We start from the raw sequence: 22,999 nt of genomic DNA, 5'->3' as shown, positions 1-22,999 counted from the left end.
TTTTGTACTGCACAATGGGTTTTTATTTAAGATCTCAGTTGTTCAGTTCTAAAGTAGGTTGATGGACATGCAGTGGAGGCCAAAAGTCAGAGACCACATTAATGTGTTTTTTTCCCTACATTTAAACCTGGAAATAAACTAAGTTTTAGGAATAAAAAAATAAATAAACCAAAAAAATGTTATAATATAATAATATTTGAGATTCTACACATTTTCTAGATCACTAATCAAATAAGCATATTTGCGACTTTGACCAGGATTTTCTTGCTTCCACTGGCGCACACAAGATGCTCTTTGGGACATTCTCAAGTCATGCTGGACAACATGATCATCAGGTTTTTTTTACCAGCTTTAGTGAATGAAAAAGGGGGAAATACCAAATACTAACTTATTCTGAAATCACAAATTTTTCAATTAAAATTTTTCCTCAAATTGTAATGCATTGCAATGAAAAAAAGTATATTCAATTAAAATAGTGTAGACTAATTTTCACAAGTGTAGACTTTTGGACACTATTGTACGTATAGCTGCTATACCTTGTAGAAACTACAGCCATACTGCTTTATACATCAAGACTTGATACAATGTCTTTTGTTATCTACGTACTTAAAAAAATCTGGACTCTACAAGACCACTGAAGGTGTCCTGTGGTATGTGGCACCAAGACATTAGCAGCAGATCCTTTAAGTCCTATAGGTTGCGGAGCCACCATGGATCGGGCTTGTTGGTCCAGCACATCCCACAGATGCTCAATCGGATTGAGATTTGGGGAATTTGGCCAAGTCAACACCTTGAACTCTTCATCATGCTCCTCAACACATTCCCGAACAATATGTGCAGTGTGGCAGGTCGCATTATCCTGCTGAAAGAGGCCACTACCATCAAGGAATACCATTGCCATAAAGGGGTGTACCTGGTCTGCAACAATGTTTAGGTAGGTGGCACGTGTGAAATTGACATACACATGAATAGCCAGACAGAACGTTGCCCAGAGCCTCACAGTCCCTCCACTGGCTTGTTGTCTTCCCACAGTGCATCCTGGTGCCATCACTTCCCCAGGTAAACGGCGCACACGTACACGGCCGTCCATATGATGTAAAAGAAAACGGGACAAATCGGACCAGATGACCTTCTTCCACTGCAGAGATGCTCTGACCCAGTCGTCTGGTCATAAAAATGTGTCCCTTGTCAAAGTCGCTCAGGTCTTTACTCCTGCCCATTTCTCCTGCATTCAACACGTTGACTACGAGAACTGATTGCTTGCTTACCATCTAATCTACCCAGACCCTGACATGTGGCCTTGTTAGGAGATGATCAACGTTATTCACTTCACCTGTGAGTGGTCATAATATTTTGGCTCATCAGTGTATAGACACTGCTTATAGAACTACTTACAAATTTGTATATATCAGAATATTTTGCGATTAAACTCAAAATATATTGTTTCAAACTTATCACCAACAACTTTAAATCAGTAGTTTTATAGATTACTATTGTTTTTCATTCACGTCATTCGCAATGCTTATGGGATTGTAGTTCAAGTCCAAAGTACACAGTCTTGTACCTTTGTCTTTTTGTTCTATTTTTAAATACTTTTTTGCTTCAAATCAAAGTTTGTAATATTGTGATTCACCTCGGAGTTGATTGGTATTGTTCATGGTTTGGTATGAAATACCGATGTAAGAAATTAGTGAGAAAAATACTCCCAAAACCAAGATGGCTGAAAAAGTTGGCAGGCACATTTGGGCACAGAAATACACAAAGCTTGTAGAATCTTGTTAAGCTGACATTTGAACCAAAAGGGAGATGATTCCTTAAATGGATCAACATGAAATTGAAACCCAAAATATTTGTGTGTCATTAAGCAAATGCATGTTAACATTTTTAGCTAACATAGATCCTTTGGGTTACCTTGGTGGCGCAGGTGCTGATTACATCTCCATGGAGATCTCTCTGAAGAGGTTTGTTTTTGGCTACCTGAAACTATTAAACCTTGTGCACATTCCAAAATATGGTCAATACACAATATTTCACAATTCTGAGAAGTGTTGATGGTTTTGAATCATGTAAACTGAAGCAGAAGTAAATCTTGCTGACTTATAGAGTCTGAAAATGGAGTGCAGCACTTTGTTTTTCACCTACAACACTAGTGCATTTGTCTGAAAAAGTCTTGGGAGAAGCACACACTTCATAATTTTACTAGTTAATGCTGCTTCATCCATGAGAAGTTGGAAGGCTTGTGTATGTATATATATATATATATATATATATATATATATATATATATATATATATATACACACACGTTTATATATCCATGGCAATTGCTCTAGAATTGAAATGCACAAGGAAGTGTTATTAAATACTTCAACTCTCAGGAAAAAAGTTCCCCTTGTGCTGCACTCATTTGTATTTCCTTTAGTTCTTTGTTTTGTGATAAGTTTGATGTAAATGTTCATTTTTTTTTCCATGTTGGACCTTTTTTTAAATACTTAATTAAAACATGTACCAGGTAAATGTTTTATTTAAAAAAATAGAATGATTCTGTACAGTGTTTAAGGATGAAATAATTCCAAACAGTTTACTGTAAGCACAATGACCTGTTTAAATTGTTATGAAGGTGTTGGATGAAAGTGTTGAATAACTTCACACTATGGCCTTGAGCTTTGCTGTGTCCCCTACAGTTTTAAATAGTGACTACAGCTTGTTTAAATTGGTTGTGTGAGGTTGGGAAAATGCTGGCTTTTCCACAGGTGGAACAATGACATTGAGTTTCTCTCAATAAACCAAATTTTGTATCTGACTGACTTTTAATTTATTTTCCTCATGTTGAAGCTTTTTTCCAAACTATTAAGCTATCTTTTTATCTCTTGAAATTTAATTTGTAAAAATGTATTTGGGGTTGCTTTCTTTTAAACTTTCAAACTTTTAAACTTTTTTTCCAAACATTCTTTTGAAAAGCATGTTTGAACTTCAATGTTTTTCTTTGAAAAAGTTATTACGTTTCTTTTGATCTTGCTTTGAACATAATTTCAAATTTTCTTTGGAACTTTCGAGGTTGCTATTGTTACAACCCTATCTAGGTTGAGGCCACGACATAATTGGGGGCTTGTCCGGGATTTTGTACTTTCATTGGAATGCTCAAACTTCTCAATGGAATATTCTAACTTTCTAACTTTATTGCTTTTGAACATTCTTTCAAACATTCTTTTGAACTTTTGGGGTTGCATATGTTACAACCCTGCCTAGGATGAGGCCACAACATAATTAGGGGTTTGTCCAGGATTTAAAACTTTTATTGGAATGCTAAAACTTTTCATTGGATCATTCCAACTTTCTTTTGAACTTTCGAGGTTGCTTTTGTTAGAACCCCTTCTAAGGTGAGGCTGCAACATAATTGGGGGCTTGTCTGAGATTTCAAACTTGCATTGGAATGATCAAACATTTTTTTCAAACTTTTGAGGTTACTTTTGTTAGAACCCTGTCTAAGGTGAGGTTGCAACACAATTAGGGGCTTGTCCGGGATTTCAAACTTTTAAACGTTTCTTTTTTTCAAACTTCCTTTCGAACTCTCAATGGAATGTTCAAAATTTCTTTCAAACTTTTGCTGTCGAACGTTCTTCCAATCTTTCTTCTGAGCTAGTGGTTGCTTTTGTTAGGATTTCATCTAGGGTGAGGCCGCAACATAATTGGGAGCTCATCCGGGATCAATGGAAATCTTAAACCTCTCAACTTTTCATTGGAATTTGTACAATTTCTTTCAAATTTCTTCTTTTGTCTTTTTCTTAAATTTTCTTACAAAATTTAATTAGTAAGTTCTTTGAAAATGCATAGCCCTTCCACCGAATCTATTCCATTGACGTACTTTGTGGATTCATGTTCCCTGACATTCTATTGTGTTGAAATTTGTCTAGGGATCAGGCAGCATTGTGACATTGTCATTATTGTTTGAGAGAGTCCTTTGTTCCATTCATATCATGTCACAGACATAATTTCCTCTTCTCTCTAAATGCATATTTACACTCCTGTGCACAATAAAACATTAGTGCATGAATAAATATCAGTTTTATGTACACATAGTTACACATATCCTTACATACGAATATATGTAATATATGTTCCTCTAGTACCGGGATTTTAAATTGACACACCTAGTTGTGTTGTTCAGTTACCTCTAAGGAGTTAACCTGAGCGATTTAATGAGACTTAACTGTCTCTGTGACTACAGATGCATTCCACCCACTCTCTCACTCTCTGGAGAACAAATTTCTCCAACACCAGAGAGAGAGGGAAAGGGGGAGTAGTATATCACTCCCACCTGTTGCCTCCATCCCTCCTCTATCCACTCATCTCCCTCCCTCTGTGCAAAACCAGCTTGCTTTTACAGAGACCAACAGAGAGAAAAACAAGAAGCAGACATAAACACTCTTCACTGATCTGACCATCAGTGTTTACTCAGGGATTAACAGATTCTACTCTCAACTAAGGTAAGAAAGTTTGCTTTGTAAAGCTTCTTTGGAACAATTGTGAAGAAATTGTTAAAAAAATAATATAAATGCTTACTACAGAATTATATCTTCCTTTAACTGGCCCTTTAACTGTTGCACACATCAATGCTAATTTTTCTTTTTTATTATAATTTATTTTTATTAAAAGGCAATATTTACCTTGTGTTCATTTTGCAGGGCTTTTTTTTTTTTCAATGAGGATGAGTTTAAGTATGTAATGTCTGTATAACTAGAAAGGCCTAGAACAGAATATAACAAAATATAAGGGCATTTTGGCTCTTGAGTCTCTGTTGTGAACATAATAAACTGTTCATGCAAGATCACAGTTAATGAAAATTTAGAACATTTCTTAAGGTGTTCTGTGGTAGCTTGTATGGTGTGTTTGTGTTCCTGTGATATTCACAGCTTCGTGATTGTGTTATGTCCATTTGGAATGAGATCCCATGAGACAGACCTTTGCTGTTGTTTTGATGGGGCTTTCACACTTGTCCTTAGTCATTGTTTTGTGAGGTTGAGAGTGAATGTGGTTGTAATTAACAACTCTTGACAGTCTGATTAAGACTTGGTATTGTCCACATTTAAAATAGGAGAATGTCTGCTATTGTTTGTCATTGCTGCTGAAACTTACAGACCTCTGCTAGATGTCTAAAACAAATCTGTTGGTTTTATCTCCAGAGAGTACAGACAAATTCTAGCCTGTACAAAAGAAGTACTGTGGCGGTACCATGGTGGTAATACAATGGTATATACAGTGTGTGTGTACACATATATATATACAGCTCTGGAAAAAAATTAAGAGACCACTGCAAAATGATTTTTCTCTGGATTTACTATTTATAGGTATGTGTTTGAGTAAAATGAACATTTTTGTTTTATTCTATAAAGTACGACAAAATTTCTCCCAAATTCCAAATAAAAATATTGTCATTTAGAGCATTTATTTGCAGAAAATGACAACTGGTCAAAATAACAAAAAATATGACTTTTTCAGACCTCAAATAACGTAAAGGAAACAAGTTCATATTTATTTTTAAACAACACAATACTAATGTTTTAACTTAGAGTTCAGAAATCAATATTTGGTGGAATAACCCTGATTTTCAATCACAGCTTTCATGTGTCTTGGCATGCTCTGTACCAGTCTTTCACATTGCTGTTGGGTGACTTTATGCCACTCCTGGTGCAAAAATTCAAGCAGCTCTGCTTTGTTTGATGGCTTGTGGCCATCATCACTGATCCTCCACCAAATTTCACAGTGGGTGTGAGACACTGTGGCTTGAAGGCCTGTCCAGGTCTCTGTCTAACCATTAGACGACCAGGTGGAGGATCGGTGATGATCTGGGGGTGCTTCAGCAAGGCTTGAATCGGGCAGATTCGTCTTTGTGAAGGACGCATGAATCAAGCCATGTACAAGGTTATCCTGGAAGAAAACTTGATTCCTTCTGCTCTGACCATGTTCCCCAACTCTGAGGATTGGTTTTTCCAGCAGGACAATTCTCCATGCCACACAGTCAGGTCAATCAAGGTGTGGATGGAGGACCACTGGATCAAGACCCTGTCATGGCCAACCCAATCTCCAGACCTGAACCCCATTGAAAACCTCTGGAATGTGATCAAGAGGAAGATGGATGGCAACAAGCCATCAAACAAAGCCATTTAAAGTTAAAACATTAGTATTGTGCTGTTTAAAAATGAATATGAACTGGTTTTCTTTGCATTATTTGAGGTCTGAAAACATTGCATCTTCTTGGTTATTTTGACCAGTTGTCATTTTCTGCAAATAAATGCTCTAAATGACAATATTTTTATTTGGAGTTTGGGAGAAATGTTGTCAGTACTTTATAGAAAAAAAAATAAAAATGTTCATTTTACTCAAACACATACCTATAAATAGTAAATCCAGAGAAACTGATAATTTTGCAGTGGTTTCTTAATTTTTTCCAGAGCTCGCTCTCTCTCTCTCTCTCTCTCTCTCTCTCTCTCTCTCTCTCTCTCTCTCTCTCTCTATATATATATATATATTTATATATATTTAACTTCACATACCATGGTAATGCATGGTAACCATATTCATATATACATGGTATTTCAAGGTACTTCAAAGAATACCATGAAATACCATGGTACTATGATATGATAACATACAATAATGTACTTTAATACAGGAGAATATACTATGATACTGAATTATTAACATATTAATATACCAAAGTACTCCAAGGTACTTCAAAATATGGTAGTGTTTAAAAAGTTAATGGTGTTTCCGTGGTAACACCATGGTACTTTTTTGTAAGGAAAATCAATATTTTTTCACTTGGACAATCAGGAGACATTAGCAACATATCTTTAGGTACTGAACTTTTAGACTGTTAAATAAGGATGCAGCATTACCGAAATTCTGGACAATATACCAACAGCTGGAATTATAAATCAAAACTATTTTGTCTGTCTATAAGATAAATAACTTGAATTTTAACTTTAATTCTTTGGTAACCTGGCATAGAAAAGGAGTATACTGGTTGAATTTGGAATAAATAAGCCTGTTATGTTACCTGCTTCCAATATCGGTCCATTTTGACCCATTAAAAAATACACCAACATTGGCCTATACCAATATGATCACTGATATTTTGCGTACTGTATACCTTATTTCAAAAACTATTGAAAGTTGCATGTGTTCCTGCAAGTCAAAAGACTCTGTGACATTTTACACTAAGGTTGTATACGTTAATTTTAGTTAACACAGCAGTTAACAGGAACTAACAATGAACAATACTTAAACCAAGGTTAATAAATGCTGTCAAAGTATTGTACCCCTTTATGTTTTTCATGAACACTTTTGACTTGCTCTAATATCTGTGACTAACCTCCAAAACAATGACAAAACTGGCAAACTGGATATGTTAGCTGAGTATTGAGTTTTAGAAGATCCGAAAAACAGATTAATCGAGCAGAACACAAAGAGTAAACATTAACACACTCCAATGAATGATTTTCCTGTCAGAAAAGCAAGCACACTCATCAATGCCACAGGCTATCCATACCTCACAGATCTATTGAATACATTGACTTATATTTGCATGAGGCTAACGCATCATTTCTTAACGTGTTTGTTTATTCTTTACATCACTATTGATTATATGTGACGCAATAATAGTTTAAAGACTTAAAAGGGATACAGTAAATTCTTTCTCGTGTTGTTTCAAAACCGTATTACATTTTTTCTTCCGTGGAACACAAAAGGAGATGTCAGGCAGAATGTTAACCTTAGTCACAATTCACTTTCATTGCATCTTTGAGGCTAACATCCTCAAATTAGAAAACAAGCTGTTGATTTTGGTAGAATGTGTGTGTGTGTGTGTGTGCGTGTGTGCGTGTGTGTGTTTGTGTGTGCGTGCGTGTTTTGGAGGTGAGCATAGACAAAAACAATTGAGACAAAATGGTTTTAGTTTTAGCTGTGAAGGGTTCTTAGATTATGGCTTTCCTGTAACCATGACGACATTATGTGACACATCAGGAGGCTGCTAAACATTGACCTGGCTTTTGACCTTCCGTTGTTAAAAACACTGATTTGATCTGAATTTGTTCTGGAAACTTTCATAAAAAAAAAAGCATCACAATGTCTTTTCTAACATTTGTAATTATTATCAAATATATATTCATCATCACTATTACTATTGGTCATACTTGGGGTTAGTGATTTGAACAAACATGCGCACGTAACACTCCCACACTGTTTGTGCTACAGACATAAATGATATCTCCAATTTTCGTGATTGGATTTCCAATTTTCGCCTGATGATGAAACAGGTGACAAAATCCCATAGATTTACACTGGAACCCAAGCCATATCATTCTTTGGGGTGGGCTCTTTTGACTTGTCCCAGTAATCAACTACAACCCCAAACCCCAAAGTTGGGACAGTATGAAAAATGCTAAGAAAAACAAAAATGAGTGACTTGTAAATTGTTCACCCTTTGATATATTGAAAGCATTACAACTACACATTATATGATGTTTTTCCTTGTGAATTTTATTGTTTTTTGTAAATGTACAGTAATTTCAAATCAGATGATTGCAACACGCTCAAAGTTGAGACAGGGGCAATTTAAGACGAATAAAAATTTGACGAGTTTAAATAACAAGGCAATGGGAAACAGGAGATGTTAAACAGGTGAGGCAATCGTGTCATAGTATATAAGGAGCCTACAAAAACGTCCTAGACCTTCAAGAGCAAGGATCGTTCGAGACTTGTCAACTTGGCAACAGATTCTTCAGCAAATAATCCAGCACTTTGAGAACAATGTTCCCCAAAGACAAATTGGAAGGATTTGGGGCATTTCACCCTCTACAGTGCACAATATATTTAAAAGATTCAAGGAATATGGTCAAATCTCAGTGCGTAAAGGGCAAAATGAAAACCACTTCTGAATGTGTGTAATCTCTGATCCCTCAGACGTCACTGACTTAAAAAACATCATTCATCTGTAATGGATATCATGAACATGGGCTTGGGATAACTTTAGTAAACCTTTGTTAGTCAACACCACTCACCACTGCATCCACAGATGCAAGTTAAGACTTTACTAAGTAAAGGAGAAGCCATACATCAACACTGTCCAGAAGCTCTGCCAACTTCTCTGGGCTCGGTATCATCTTAGATGGAAAGTTGAACAGTGGAACTGTGTTTTTTTATTTTATTTTTTTTTGGTCTGAAGAGTCCACATTTCAAATAGTTTTTGAAAAACAAAGCTGTTGTGTTTTCCGGGCCAAAGAGGAAAAGGGCCATCCAAGCTGTTATCAGCATCAGGTCCAAAAGCCAGTGTCCGTATGGGTCAGGGGTGTGTCGGTGCCCATGGCATGGGTAACTTGCACATCTGTGAGAACACCATGAATGCAGACAGATATGTAAAAAGTTTGGAGCAACATATACTGTCATCCAGCACTGTCTTTTCCAGGGACATCCCTGCATTTTCCAACAGGACAACTTCAAACCACATACTGCCCGGATTACAAGTGCATGGCTGTGAAGCGGAGAGTGCGGGTGCTAGATTGGCCTGCCTGAAGTCCTGACCATCTCCAATTGAGAATGTGTGGCGCATTATGAAGCACACCATACAGCAATGAAGACCCTGTACAATTATGCAGCTAAAGACTTACATAATGGATGAATGGGAGAAAATTCCACTTTCTAAACTTAACAAACTTGTGTCTTCAGTGCCTAAATGCTTAATAAGTGTTATTAGAAGAAATGGTGATGTTACACAGTGGTAAACACTCGAATGACCCAACTTTTTTGGAGCGTGTTGCAATCATCTGATTTTAAGTTACTGTACATTTTCAAAAACAATTAAATTCACAAGGAAAAACATCACATAATGTGTAGTTGTTGTGCTTTCAATATAGAAAAGGGTGAATATAATTTACAAATCATCTCTTTTTGTTTTTATTAGCATTTTTCATACTGTCCCAACTTTTTCGGAATTGGGGTTGTACCTAACAACCATCCAGACCACCCTAGCAACACACAAAAGAGTAATTCAGAACACATTAGCAATCTCATAGCAAAGCGCTAACAACAACTCACAACACCGTAGCATCAAGACAACAAGTTTTGCGTGTGCAAGCCCAAAGGACTCTAGAGTCAGCATGCTCAGCAAATTGGAAAATAACTCAGTCTGTTATTGTGAAATGTTTTGCACCAATAGTCCTCTACTGATGGTTTCAAATTTTTATCTACCACTAATCTACCTATAGGCTAGCATTGTGTAGCCAGACCTTTGGTGGTCTGTGATAGTGCTGTAACTATGGACAAACAAAGAATACACCCTGAAAGGGGCTTCCACATGAATTGGTGAATACATTGAACTCTATTGAGTGAAGCGTCAACTTTAGCATCTGCCTCAGTGCTGCGTTGTGCTTCTGTCAATCATTGTACATGGCGCTCAGAGTTCAAACTATTTCAACATACCCCATTGCTACTGACCTGCGCTAAAAAGGTGCTTCACACTAGCGTTGAGCGGTGATTTGTCACCATGATGCAAACAAGTCACAAACCCTGTACAAACTCAGACCTAACAATGTGGTCTGTTGGATAGTCTATGGGTGATTCTCTGGAAACCTCTCAAATAGGTTATTTAAATCGTAAAGTATTTCTACATTTCTACATTTTAGCTGATTTATATTAAACAATCACTGTTTTTTACTATAATACAATAACCCTGTGGTACCCTAACCCTAAAAAATAAAACATTAGGATGAGAACAAACATTAGGACGAGAACGGGTAAAAAGGGTCCTGAAAATAGACACAATGCAAAAAGCTTCATTTTCCTCATGCAAAATATTATTTTATACTGTGTATATACAGTGCATTCAGACCCCTTAATTTTTTTACATTTTGTTATGTTTCAGCCTTAAGCTAAAATGCTTTAAATATTTATTTTCACATCAATCAACACTCCATACCCCATAATGACAAAGCAAAAAACTTTTTTGGTAACTGCAAATTTATTAAAAAGAAAAAACTGAAATATCACATTGACATAAGTATTCAGACTCTTTGCTATGACAATTTAAATTTAGCTCGGGTGCATCCCATTTCTCTGGATCATCTTTGAGATGTTTCTACACTTTGATTGGAGTCCACCTGTGGCAAATTCAATTGATTGGACATGATTTGGAAAGGCTCATACCTGTCCATATAAGGTCTCACAGCTGAAAATGCATATCAGAGCAACAACCAAGCCATGAGATCAAAGGAACTGCCTGCAGAGCTCAGAGACAGGATTGTGTCGAGGCATAGATCTGGGGAAGGCTACAACATTTTTGGCTGCATTGAAGGTTCCCAAGAGCACAATGGCCTCCATAATTCTTAAATGGAAGAAGATTGGAACAACCAGGACTCTTCCTAGAGCTGACCGCCCAGCCAAATTGAGCAATCGGGGGAGAAGGGCCTTGGTTAGAGAGGTGAACAAGAACCCGATGGTCACTCTGATTGAGCTCCAGAGATCATGTGTGGAGATGGAAGAAACTTGCAGTAGGACAACCATCACTGCAACACTCCACCAATCTGGGCTTTATGTCAGAGTGGCCAGATGGAAGCTTCTCCTCAGTGCAAGACACATAAAAAAGCACCTAAAGGACTCTCAGACTGTGAGAAACAAGATTCTCTGGTCTGATGAAATGAAGATTGGACTGTTTGGCCTCAATTCCAAGTGTCATGTCTGGAGGAAACCAGGCACCACTCATCACCTGCGCAATACCATACCAACAGTGAAGCATGGTGGGTTGATGGAAAGCTGAACGCAGAAAAATACAGAGATATTCTTAATGAAAACCTGGTCCAGAGCGCTCAGGACCTCAGACTGGGCCGAAGGTTCACCTTCCAACAGGACAATGACCCCAAGCACACAGCCAAGACAGCACAAGAGCGTCTTAGGGACAACTCTGTGAATGTCCTTGAGTGGCCCAGCCAGAGCCAATGAACCCAATCGAACATCTCTGGAGAGACCTGAAAATGGCTGTCCACTGACGGTCCCCATCCAACCTGACAGTGCTTGAGAGGATCTGCAGAGAAGAATGGCACAAAATCCCCAAATCCTGGTGTGCAAAGCTTGTCGCATCATAAGACTTGAGGCTGTAATCGCTGCCAAAGGTGCTTCAACTAAGTAATGAGTTAAGGATCTGAATACTTATGTCAATGTGATTTGCAGCGTTATCTAAAATCTGTTTTTTGCTTTGTCATTACGGAGTATGAATTGTAGATTGATGTGAAAAAAAATAAATAATTTAAAACATTTTTTAAACCTTTTTAACCACTTTACATTTTTGGGTAAACTGTCCGTTTAAGTCAAGGTAATGAAAGGCCTTTTCACTGATGGCTTAAGTATGTTTGGGTCACATGCAATCAATACCTATTTACAGTTCCATAAAACCTGTTCTAAAGTCACCTGACAACACATGTATATTGTCACATTGGTGGACATTAAGTCAAAAGCAGAAGTATAGCTCATAAAATGACATTATTTGTGTTCAAAGGAGATCAAATTACAGTCCTTTACAGTCGCACCCTTCTTTACAGGTGCACAGTGTTCTCTCTGATTTTAGATTGTGTTTTAAGGAAATGGTCTTGTGAAATCCCCTTACCATGTCACAATATATCAGTAATTGTTTTCGCAACCTAAACAACATACAATACAGACATCAAAGAGAATGTTAATTAGGAAAGTTTCTACTTAGCGTGACATTTACATTTAAGCAGTTATAATAGTAAAAAGAAAATATTTTTTTCATAAAATTATATATAGATTAATTACAAATATTATATAAATAAAAATTGCATTATTGCATAAATTGTACTTAAGTTTTTAAAGGTCCAAATAAAAATTATTATTTTTATTATTATTATTAATAATAATAATAATGTCATATTATTATTACTGGCCAGCGCTACAGAGCACTGAGCGCCAGGACATCCAGGCACAAGAACAGTTTTTACCCTCAGGCCATTTCCACATGAACAATTAAACTGCCACAGGACTTCCCCAAGAATCTAAGGCTAGGACTGTCGGTCGATTAGATATTTTATCCACAATTAATCACATATGTTTTTGTAGTTAATCGCAGATTTTCAAAGTGCTGAAATTTGACTCTAAATATACTTCTTTCCCAGTCAAAATGCATTTATTTCCTTCTTAGGAAAGAAAACAGAACAATATGTATCAATATAATGCATCATTACCATTCTCCAAATAAAGCCTTCCACAGTATAAAGATAGAAATGCACTAAAATAGCACCAATTCAAGTAACATTAAACATTTCCCAAAGTCTAAGAGGGAGTTTGACCAATTGAAAGAACTAGTCCCCCCCATAGGCTGCATATTCATTGCAATGGGAATTAAATTGTTTAAACTCTCATCATCCACAATAGTACAGCAATCGTGAAGCTGCGTTCATGATTCACATCAGGGTGTCAAGCTGCGCTTTGAACTCAGCGTGAAAAGCGCTTGCAGACAAAAACGTCTTATTCTGAGTTTTGGTGATAGTTAAAACCTGGCGTGCTTCTGTGGTAGTTAAAATGCACCTTACTTATGTCAGAAAATACTTGATTTCTGTCACAAGTTCCATCTAGGCTTGTTTTGTACAACAAATAGCGTAAAGAGCTTCTTTTTTCCCTATCACTTTATCACTGACACTGAATCACTGTTGTGTGTTTGTGGTGTGTGTCAGTGTAATGACTCTGAACGGACACATCACAAAAATTTAGTCCTTCCAACAAGTATTCATGCTGGTTTACGCTGTATTAACAGTAATTGTGTTAATCATGATTAAGAAAAATTAACACATTAAACTTTGTTAATTAATTGCATACGTTAACGCTCTAGTTATGACACTATGGAAAAGGAAAAGAAGATTTTTGCACCCTGTTTTTGTTCTCTTCAAAACCCAACTCTTTAAATATTAGCTCAGGTCCTTTGGTCTATTCTAAACACTATTAAACATTGGGTTGACCTTCAAAAGAATTCCAGTGTGGCATATGTGTGCGTATTATATTGCATACAAGGTGAGTACACAAGATATGTCATTTAAATTATTGAAAGGGTTATAGATTAAGCCAGAAAAATACAATAAACTGGAGTTCCCAAAAGGTTTGACCAGTACTTCCATTCTACATCAGAATGGAAATGCAATTCTATGACCTACAAAAATGAGCTTACAGGTATAACCTACAATGCTAAACACATTCTTTAGAGAGCCTTTAATGGTTTCTCATAAAATCCCATTGTTTATTACTGTACAGCCTTTACAATAGAAGAACTATAAGAGAAAACTGCCTTGACCTTATTGCAGCAGGAGCTGCCCTGTATACAATACTAGACTGTATTAGTATTGAGCTTTGAGCAAACACTACTTTCAAATATTTTAGCTGCACTTGAGTGAGTCATGTTCTGTCACTGTGTTTAATATTTTAAGTATAATATTTAAGCACAGCTTGTTAAAGCTCTGTTTCCTGTAAGTGACAGACTCTTTGAACTGTGAAACCAATGTTTTTGGGTTAACGAGAGTTTTAGTTAAATCAGTTACTAGGGCAAATCCATCTTTTGTTCCTGCAGCATTTCCTGGTCAGTCTACTTTGTTTCGCAAAGCCATTAAGGGATAGTTTATCCAAAAAGCAGGAATAATTCTGTCATCATTCACTCACCCTCATGTTGTTCCAAACCCAAAAGGAGATGTTATGCTGAATTTTAGCTTTAGTCACCATTGACTTTCATTGCATATATTTTACATTCAATGTGAAATGGTGACTAAGGGTTTTGCGATTCATACAGGTTTATACAGGTTTAGAACAACATGAGGGTGAGTAAATGATTACAGAATTTTCAGTTTTGGGATAGACTAACTAACTGAAGGGTGTGTCATTGGAATAAAACAAAAATGCTTATGGTGACAGTTCAGACAAAATAAAAGTCTCCTAATAATAATAGACATTTTTTTTTTTTAGAAGATTAATTATTGGAAAGAGTTTTCTATTATTGTTCCTTATTTGTTGTTCATTCTTGTTTTATTTGATCTTTTCCAGGTGTCACAAACATCCAATTAAAATGGGTTGTTTTGGATTTTTGAAAGCAATGATGTTTCTCTTCAATGGCATCATCTTTGTAAGTAAAGCTTGAAACTTATTTCAATTGAACAAATTTTCTCAGCATTCCAATAAACAGAAAACCCCTAACCTGATTTGCCCTGGCTTTTTGGTAGATTACGTTTAAAATAATTCTGTCAAAGTCATTTATGGCTTGCTTGCTTACATGTCCTGTGACAGTATTAATGTAAACTACATGCAGAATGGCCAGGCATTTAAATATGGTTCATCTCTTTCCAGGAGAGTAGCCTACTTTTAGAAGACAGTGCTATTTTTTATTTATTTGTTTAATACAAATCTAAAGGAAATGTTACAGTTTCCCCAGATACAGTACTGTGCAAAAGTTTTAGGCACTAAAACTTTTTTCGGTTTCACAAAAGCATTTGTCTTAATATGGTTTTTTTTATCTTCAGCTTTAGTGTGTCAATAGGAAATATAAATGTCAAACTCCCAAACAATACTTTTGAAAATAGAAAAGATTAGAATAGAAGAACAGGGAGCCCTGCAACAGATGTCATGGCCCCCACAAAGCCCCTCACTGAATATCGAGTCAGTCTGAGATTACATAAAGAGACAGAAGCAATTGAGACAGCTGAAATAGATAGAAGATCTGTGGTGAAATCTCCAAAAGCTTGGAACATCCTATCTGCCAACAACCAAGAAAAACTGTGTCCAGGTGTATCTAGGAGAATTGGGGCTGTTTTGAAGGCAAAGGTGGTCACACCGAATATTGATTTAGCTTTTTTATGTTTACTGGACTTTGTTTGACATTAAGTGATAAATGAAAACTATTTATGGCATTATTATAAGTGCCTAAAACTTTTGCACAGTACTGTACATGAAAGTGAAAGTAAATATACAAATGTACTTATTTTCATATACGGTTTAGCTGGGTTGCATGCAAATCTTGCAAACTAGCATAAAAACATGACTCAACAGTGAGTAAAAAGGAGATGTGTTGATGTTCATCATGAAGTATAGTTCATCACATTACCTATGAACACGTTCCATTAACATTTGACAACCAAAAAATGACCAAATGAAAGTTGTCTTCATTTTGAAAACTATAGTTATTGTTTTAAAACCTATCAGTCTTTCATTAAAAGAAATGCCAGTTGATTTAATGTTGTGATTTAATGCAATGGCATTTGCACATTTCTATATTTCTGTATGTTTATATGAAGAAAATAAGTTGTCATGTCATCAAAACATGATGTGTAAAATTATTCCATTTCTTTTTGTCTCGCCGTAGCTTGCTGGAGCTGCTATTTTGGGTGTGGGGATATGGGTGAAGGTGGACAGCGGATCTGTCCTGAATTTTCTGCAGAAAATAGACGGAGCTCCGGGGGAACTGGGGCAGCTCTTGAATGTGGGATATCTCCTGATCGCAGTGGGCGCTGTACTCCTCATACTGGGCTTTCTGGGCTGCTGTGGAGCGGTCAGAGAGAGCAGGTGTATGCTGCTGCTAGTAAGTCAGATTGATAGGGCTGGAAACAGATACAGTTGTAAGAAAAAGTATGTGAACCCTTTGGAATTAGCTTGTCTTCTACATTAATTGGTCATAAAATGTGATCTCATCTTCATCAGTCAAAGGTATATAGACATGTTTTTAATGTGTTTAAATTAACAACACACAAACAATTATAACCTTTCATGTCTTTTTTGAACACATCCCATTAAACATTCACAGTGCTGTGGAAAAACTAAGTGAACCCTTGAATATAATAACTGGTCGATCCTCCTTTGGCAGCAATAACTTCAACCAAGTGTTTTTGGTAGCTGCGGATTAGACCTGCACAACGTTCAGCTGGATCATTCTTCCTTACAGAACTGCTTCAGCTCAGCCATATTCTTAGGATGTCTGGTGTGAATGGCTCTATTAAGGTCATTCCACAGCATCTCTATTGGGATACGGTCTGGGCTCTGACTGGGTCACACCAAAAGGTGGATTTTCCTTTTTTGAAGCCATTCTGTAGAGCAGTGGTTCCCAACCCTGTTCCTGGAGGCTCCCCAACATGGCACATTTTGTATTTTGTATCTCCCTTATCTTACACACCCACTTTAGGGTTGTTGTCCTGCTGCATCTCCCAACTTCTACTGAGTTCAGCTGGCGCACAGCAACCCTGACATTATCCTGTGATAAACTTGGGAATTCATTTTTCCCTCGATGATGTCATGTGGCATTTGGCAAACTTCAGGTGCGCAGCAATTGTATTGTTGGAAAGCAGCGGCTTCCTTCGTGGTATCCTGCCATGGACACCATGCCTGTTTAATGTTTTCAGTATAGTAGACTCATGAACAGAGATGTCAACCAGTTCCACTGATTCCTTCAAGTCTTTATCTGTCACTCTAGGGTTCTTTTTTACCACACTGAGCATTCTGCGGTGTGCCCTTTCAGTCATTTTGGCTGGACGGCCACTTCTAGGGAGAGTAGCCACAGTACTAAAGCATCTCCATTTATAGACAATTTGTCTAACTGTGGACAGATGAATATCGAAACTCTTCAAGATAAGTTTGTAACCCTTTCTAGTTGTATGTGTAGGTCTTCTGAGAACTAATTTTTGCGAGGCATGGTCCACGTCAGCGGATAATTCTTGTGAATAGTAAACTCAAAATGTTTGAGTGCTTTTTATAAGTCAAAGTAGCTCTAACCCACACCTCCAATCTCGTTTCATTAATTGGATGCCAGGTTTGCCAACTCCTGACTCTGATTAGCTTTTGTTGACGTCATTAGCCTAGGGGTCACATACGTTTTCTAACCTACACTGTGAATGAATGGTTTATTCAATACAGTATGTACAAGAACAATACAATAATTTGTGTGTTATTAGTTGAAACAGATTGTGTTTGTTCATTACTGTAATTTGGATGAAGCCAAATTTATACATAAATGCAGGTAATTCCAAAGGGTGCACATACTTTGTCTTGCAGCTGTATCTTGACCTGCATATATTTTTGAAGAAAATCAGTTAGCTCAAGGTGGCATGTCTAGCAGAGTTATTCTAGTCAACTGGATGAGAGTATTTGTTGCTAAAGATAAGAGAACTTCCGTTCTCACTAAATGACTTCTTTGTACATTTAAAATATATTGTTTACTTAAGGGTTAATACATGGATTTAATATTTAATCTAAATTATTCAATATTAATTCCTTTATATTTTATCAATTAGCATTTTAGTTCAAATATAATATAACATTTATTTTGTTTGAGTTTTTTCAAGAAAAAGGTCCATAAAGCAACAGAATTAATTTCTATTAAGATCACAACAATAATAATATATTAAATATGCTTTCCTACGGGGAAATATTTTCTCATCCATTCTGTATGCCAATCTCTCTCCTCAGTTCTTCATCATTATTCTTATTGTCTTCATCGCTGAAGTCGCTGGAGCGATTGTGCTTCTGGTCTTTAAACCTCTGGTAACGAGAAGTCTATGCACATTTTAATACATACACACATAAAAAAATAAATAAATGATGTTCTTTTAAATGGAATGGAGTAATCTTTAAGAAACTAAAATAGTAAAAAAAAAGTACATTAGTATTAAATTAATTTAATGATGGAGTTTGGTGTAAATCTTAAAAATATGCTCAAATATTACTTGAGTGTACCACTCCTAAAGAACCTATGGAAATAAATTCGCTGTCTCTGTTTGTGTATTTCAGGCAGCAAGCCTGATACAGCGGTTGGGAGATGCAGCTGTGAATAACATCAAGAAAGATTATGGGAATAATACAGATATCACGGGACTCTGGAACACAACCATGACAACGGTTTGAGACACTTTTCTTGATAAAGTGGGATACTGTTTGAAGTAATGGTCTCAAAATTTGACAGAATCCTGAAATTCTTAAACGAATATTAAATTAAAAATGTGCATTTGTTACACTGAGACCTGCCCAGTGACTTTTTCTCATAAAAACAGATTTTAAAAAATCCTCATAAAGGGATATTTCACTAAAAAATTATGCATTTGTCCTTTAGCTAAAGTGTTGTGGATTCTACAACTACAGCGATTTCACAAATTCACCTTTTGTGGTCAAAAACCTGGTTTACCCAGTCCAGTGCTGCAGTGGATCGCCCTGCAGTTTGACCAACGCTTTTAATTCAGTAAGGCTTGAAGACGAGAGAAAATACAGAATTCATCTCTTAAAATGTTGTGCCTTGTATAGTCTTTGATAACTATTTCTTAGGTCTCCATCGAATTTTACTTTGACAATTTTTGTGTCCTCAGACTGTGCCCGGTTGTTTCGGGGCACTGAAAAAGCTGATAGACGATAATGCAGTCATCATCATAGCTGTGGCACTGGGCATCGCCGCTCTTGAGGTAATGGACTTCTTTCAGGCATTGTGCTAATCAGTTGTGCGCTCTTTTTATGTTTGGAATGAAATGCACAGAATTCCATTCCATTACAGCCTATTATTTTCATTTAAATTTTTATCAGTAGTATGTGAAATAGTATGCAGCATGCAGCAAACATTTCAAAGAGATATATGCCACAATGTTGTCACATGACCTCATTATATGTGTCTAATTCAGAAAATCATGTCCAGTTGTTGTTTCCTAAATTATTATTTTTAATCTAATTTTGTGCTGAAAAAAAAAAAAAAAAAAATGTCTGGGAGTAAAAGCTCTTCCAATCATATTTTATCTGCATGTTTGTTTTCATAAAGAACCGTTAACATCCATGGAAACTTCCCATTGCACAAAAGGTTCTTTGTTCTTTAAGAATGGTTCTTTTATGGAATGGTTCTTCCATGGCATTTCTGCGAAAACCCCCTTTTGGAACCTAACAAGGCTATAAAATGAGTCAAGTTCACTCATTTTGAGATATTCAAATGAGATGTTATAAGTCGTGCGTGATATTGCTTCTGGTTTATTTCATGCATACAGAAAATTTGCATACTGTGCACTGCATACTGCAGAAAAAGCAAGAGCGGGGAACGGAGTGTTTTCACTCAATGATCATGCGCTACATGGACGGGTTTAGTTGTTGCGCACCCTCTCTGTGTTTACATCAGCGTCTCCCGTCGACGGGAGAAAAAATGTTTTCAACTATGGATAAAACATTTTATATCATCGAAAAGGGGAGGATCTTAGCTTTCTAATGACACTTAGATTGAGCTTCCAGTCCACTCAGAGGCTGAGATATTCAATGAAACAACAAGGGTGGTGCTTGAACTGAAAATTAAACTGAATGTCAATGGACGAGCGCGTCTGTGAGGGCTAAAATGTGTTAGAGTACCACCTACATTTCAGACATGTATATTGTGATGGAATGTACAGTAATGTGCGAAAGTTTTAGGCACTTGTGAAAAATGTTGCATAGTGAGGATGTCTTCAGAAATAATGCCATAAATAGTTTTCATTTATCACTTAATGTCTTACAAAGTCCAGTAAACATAAAAAAGCTAAATCAATATTCGGTGTGACCACCTTTGCCTTCAAAACAGCCCCAATTCTCCTAGGTACACCTGGACACAGTTTTTCTTGGTTGTTGGCAGATAGGATGTTCCAAGCTTCTTGGAGAATTCTCCACAGTTCTTCTATCTATTTAGGCTGTCTCAATTGCTTCTGTCTCTTCATGTAATCTCAGACTGACTCGATGTTCAGTGAGGGGTTTTGTGGGGGCCATGACATCTGTTGCAGGGCTCCCTGTTCTTCTATTCCAGTCTTTTCTATTTGCAAAAGTAATGTTTGGGAGTCGAACATTTATATTTCCTATTGACACACTAAAGCTGAAGATATAAATAACCATCTTAAGACAAATGCTTTTGTGAAACATCTTATGTGCCTAAGACTTTTGTACAGTACTGTAATAGAGAAAAAAATATATATTTTTAGTGCTTTCTGCCACCTAGTGGAATAAAAATGAAACAGAACCAAAATTACATGTTTACAAAGTTAGGATAACAACAAAAGATTAAAAAAAAAAAAACATTCTGTTTATCATAAGATTATAAACACAATATTATTTATGAATAATTGGAGTGCACCAGAGTTCGCCCGTCTGGCCTCAGTTACGTCAGCAGAGAAGAAAAGTTGTTTTAAAGGCACATAAATTATTACATTTTAAACGACTAACGATTTTCTCTGTCGAATAACGTGCACAGATAAATTCTGGACAAAATAAGACCAGGGATATTTAGAAAATAAATTGGATCAATTTTGATTTCATGTTGTTTTTTATGGTATTTATGTATTTTAATAATTATATTGTAATTTAAATTATTAAAACTCTGTTTTCTCTGTTCTCCTCCACAGCTTGCAGCAATGGTCGTCTCCATGACCCTGTATTGTAAGATAGGGTCCAAACGCGATTAAGGTCTCACTTTGCCTTGAAAATCTCCCTAATGACTCTTCTGGGATGAGGCGAGATTGCTAATCATCTTTACGTTCAGAACATATCACTGTGATTTAATGCAAATTCTGTCCATTTTAAAATACATCAAACTATTTGAATAAGTTGCACTTGATAAGAGCACCTACAAAAAGCCTTAAGTAAATTCAGACAGGTCTTAAATTGAAATGCAAATGTAAATTCATTTTGAAATACCCTATTTGTACTAAAGTAATGTTGCATGTTAAAATGTGCTTTTGTTTACTTTTATTTTTCCCGAACGGACTGTTGGTAACTGACTGAATCTAGTTTTTTACAGCCTATGCAAGAAATGTTTCATTTAAAAATAAAATTATGTAAATATTTAATCGAATAGCACCCGAGATGATATTTTGTAATATGAACACAGTGGGTTTTTCATAATATGCGCAATGACCATATAATTATTTCTTTTTTTAACAAATGTTACTGATTTATTGTAATTTATTGTCATTTTTTTACAAACCAGAGCTGTTTTAAATATTGTGCCTGTTCACTATGTAATAAAACACAACATTTATCCTTATCCTCCCTGTGGATGTACAGAGTTTTTACTAAACAGAATAAGATAATATGATGTTGAAAGTGTATTTACAATTATAAAAGCAATCTTTCTTCTTGTTGTATTTTGCCTTTGGTTATATTCATCAAGTAAGACTCTACAAACATACCACTCTCTTTATTCTACCAGTAGTACAGCTGTTGGACATATAAATACTGGGCTGTAACTGGAATCTCTATTAGTTACATGTACTGCTGTAATAATCACAACATCAATATTTCTGGTACAAAAGTGTTTGTCGAGACTTGATATTGTGTGATCTTATACACTCAAAAAAATCAAACAAAAAAAAAACTTTTAGCCTATTTTTAATATTTATGAATTTCAATTTCATAACAAAATTCCATCAAATTTAATTCTGATTTATTTTTTGGAATAATTACGTTTTCTTTATTTTGTTAAAGAACTGTGTTAAGAAATTAAAATGGGTAAAGTATTTTTTTTGTGTGTGTGTGTGTGTACATGTGAATATCAACAATAAAATATTGTTAATGGGCATGAATTCAATGCAGAGGGTGAATAAATTATTTATTGAATTTCAAGGCTTCTTTTAAGCTTCGTATCTGCATTGAAACCATACTAACCCATGCAGTAAAACTTTAAAATGAGCTTAAAACATCTACATAACACTGTTTTGTTCATTCTTCATTCAAATGTTGGATAAAGATTTAAAAGTTTGATAGCTCTGAATTAAGCCCAAACCTAATTCATTAAAAACGTTGAATGAGGCACACGATTACACTTTTACTGTCCTAAACTGTAGATCCAGAAAACATGTTATTCTTCCGTTAATCCATTTTGTTTTTTAATATAGCTACATTATAAACAAAACATAGACTACAAAACCTGGTTGAGACAAAATCATCTGAAGCTACAATGTGGGGTTCTCCTAAGGGGGAAAAAATA

General features: G+C 36.0%; 1 protein-coding gene across 1 annotated transcript; it reads left to right on the top strand.

Moving 5' to 3' along the window:
* The first annotated feature begins 4,365 nt into the window (after positions 1-4,365).
* Positions 4,366-22,057, top strand: tspan34b (tetraspanin 34b). The gene is made up of 8 exons (XM_051716332.1): positions 4,366-4,487; positions 15,091-15,169; positions 16,403-16,618; positions 18,496-18,570; positions 18,817-18,924; positions 19,136-19,261; positions 19,386-19,478; positions 21,417-22,057. The coding sequence occupies exons 2-8, from the start codon at positions 15,113-15,115 to the stop codon at positions 21,474-21,476; spliced, it is 735 nt and encodes a 244-aa protein (XP_051572292.1). The 5' UTR covers positions 4,366-4,487; positions 15,091-15,112; the 3' UTR covers positions 21,477-22,057.
* Positions 22,058-22,999: the final 942 nt, after the last annotated feature.

This window comes from Myxocyprinus asiaticus, chromosome 14 (genome assembly GCF_019703515.2).
Source record: "Myxocyprinus asiaticus isolate MX2 ecotype Aquarium Trade chromosome 14, UBuf_Myxa_2, whole genome shotgun sequence".
Taxonomy (NCBI): domain Eukaryota; kingdom Metazoa; phylum Chordata; class Actinopteri; order Cypriniformes; family Catostomidae; genus Myxocyprinus; species Myxocyprinus asiaticus.
Note: the sequence above shows the minus strand (reverse complement) of the source record. Positions and strands in the feature narration are given on the sequence as shown.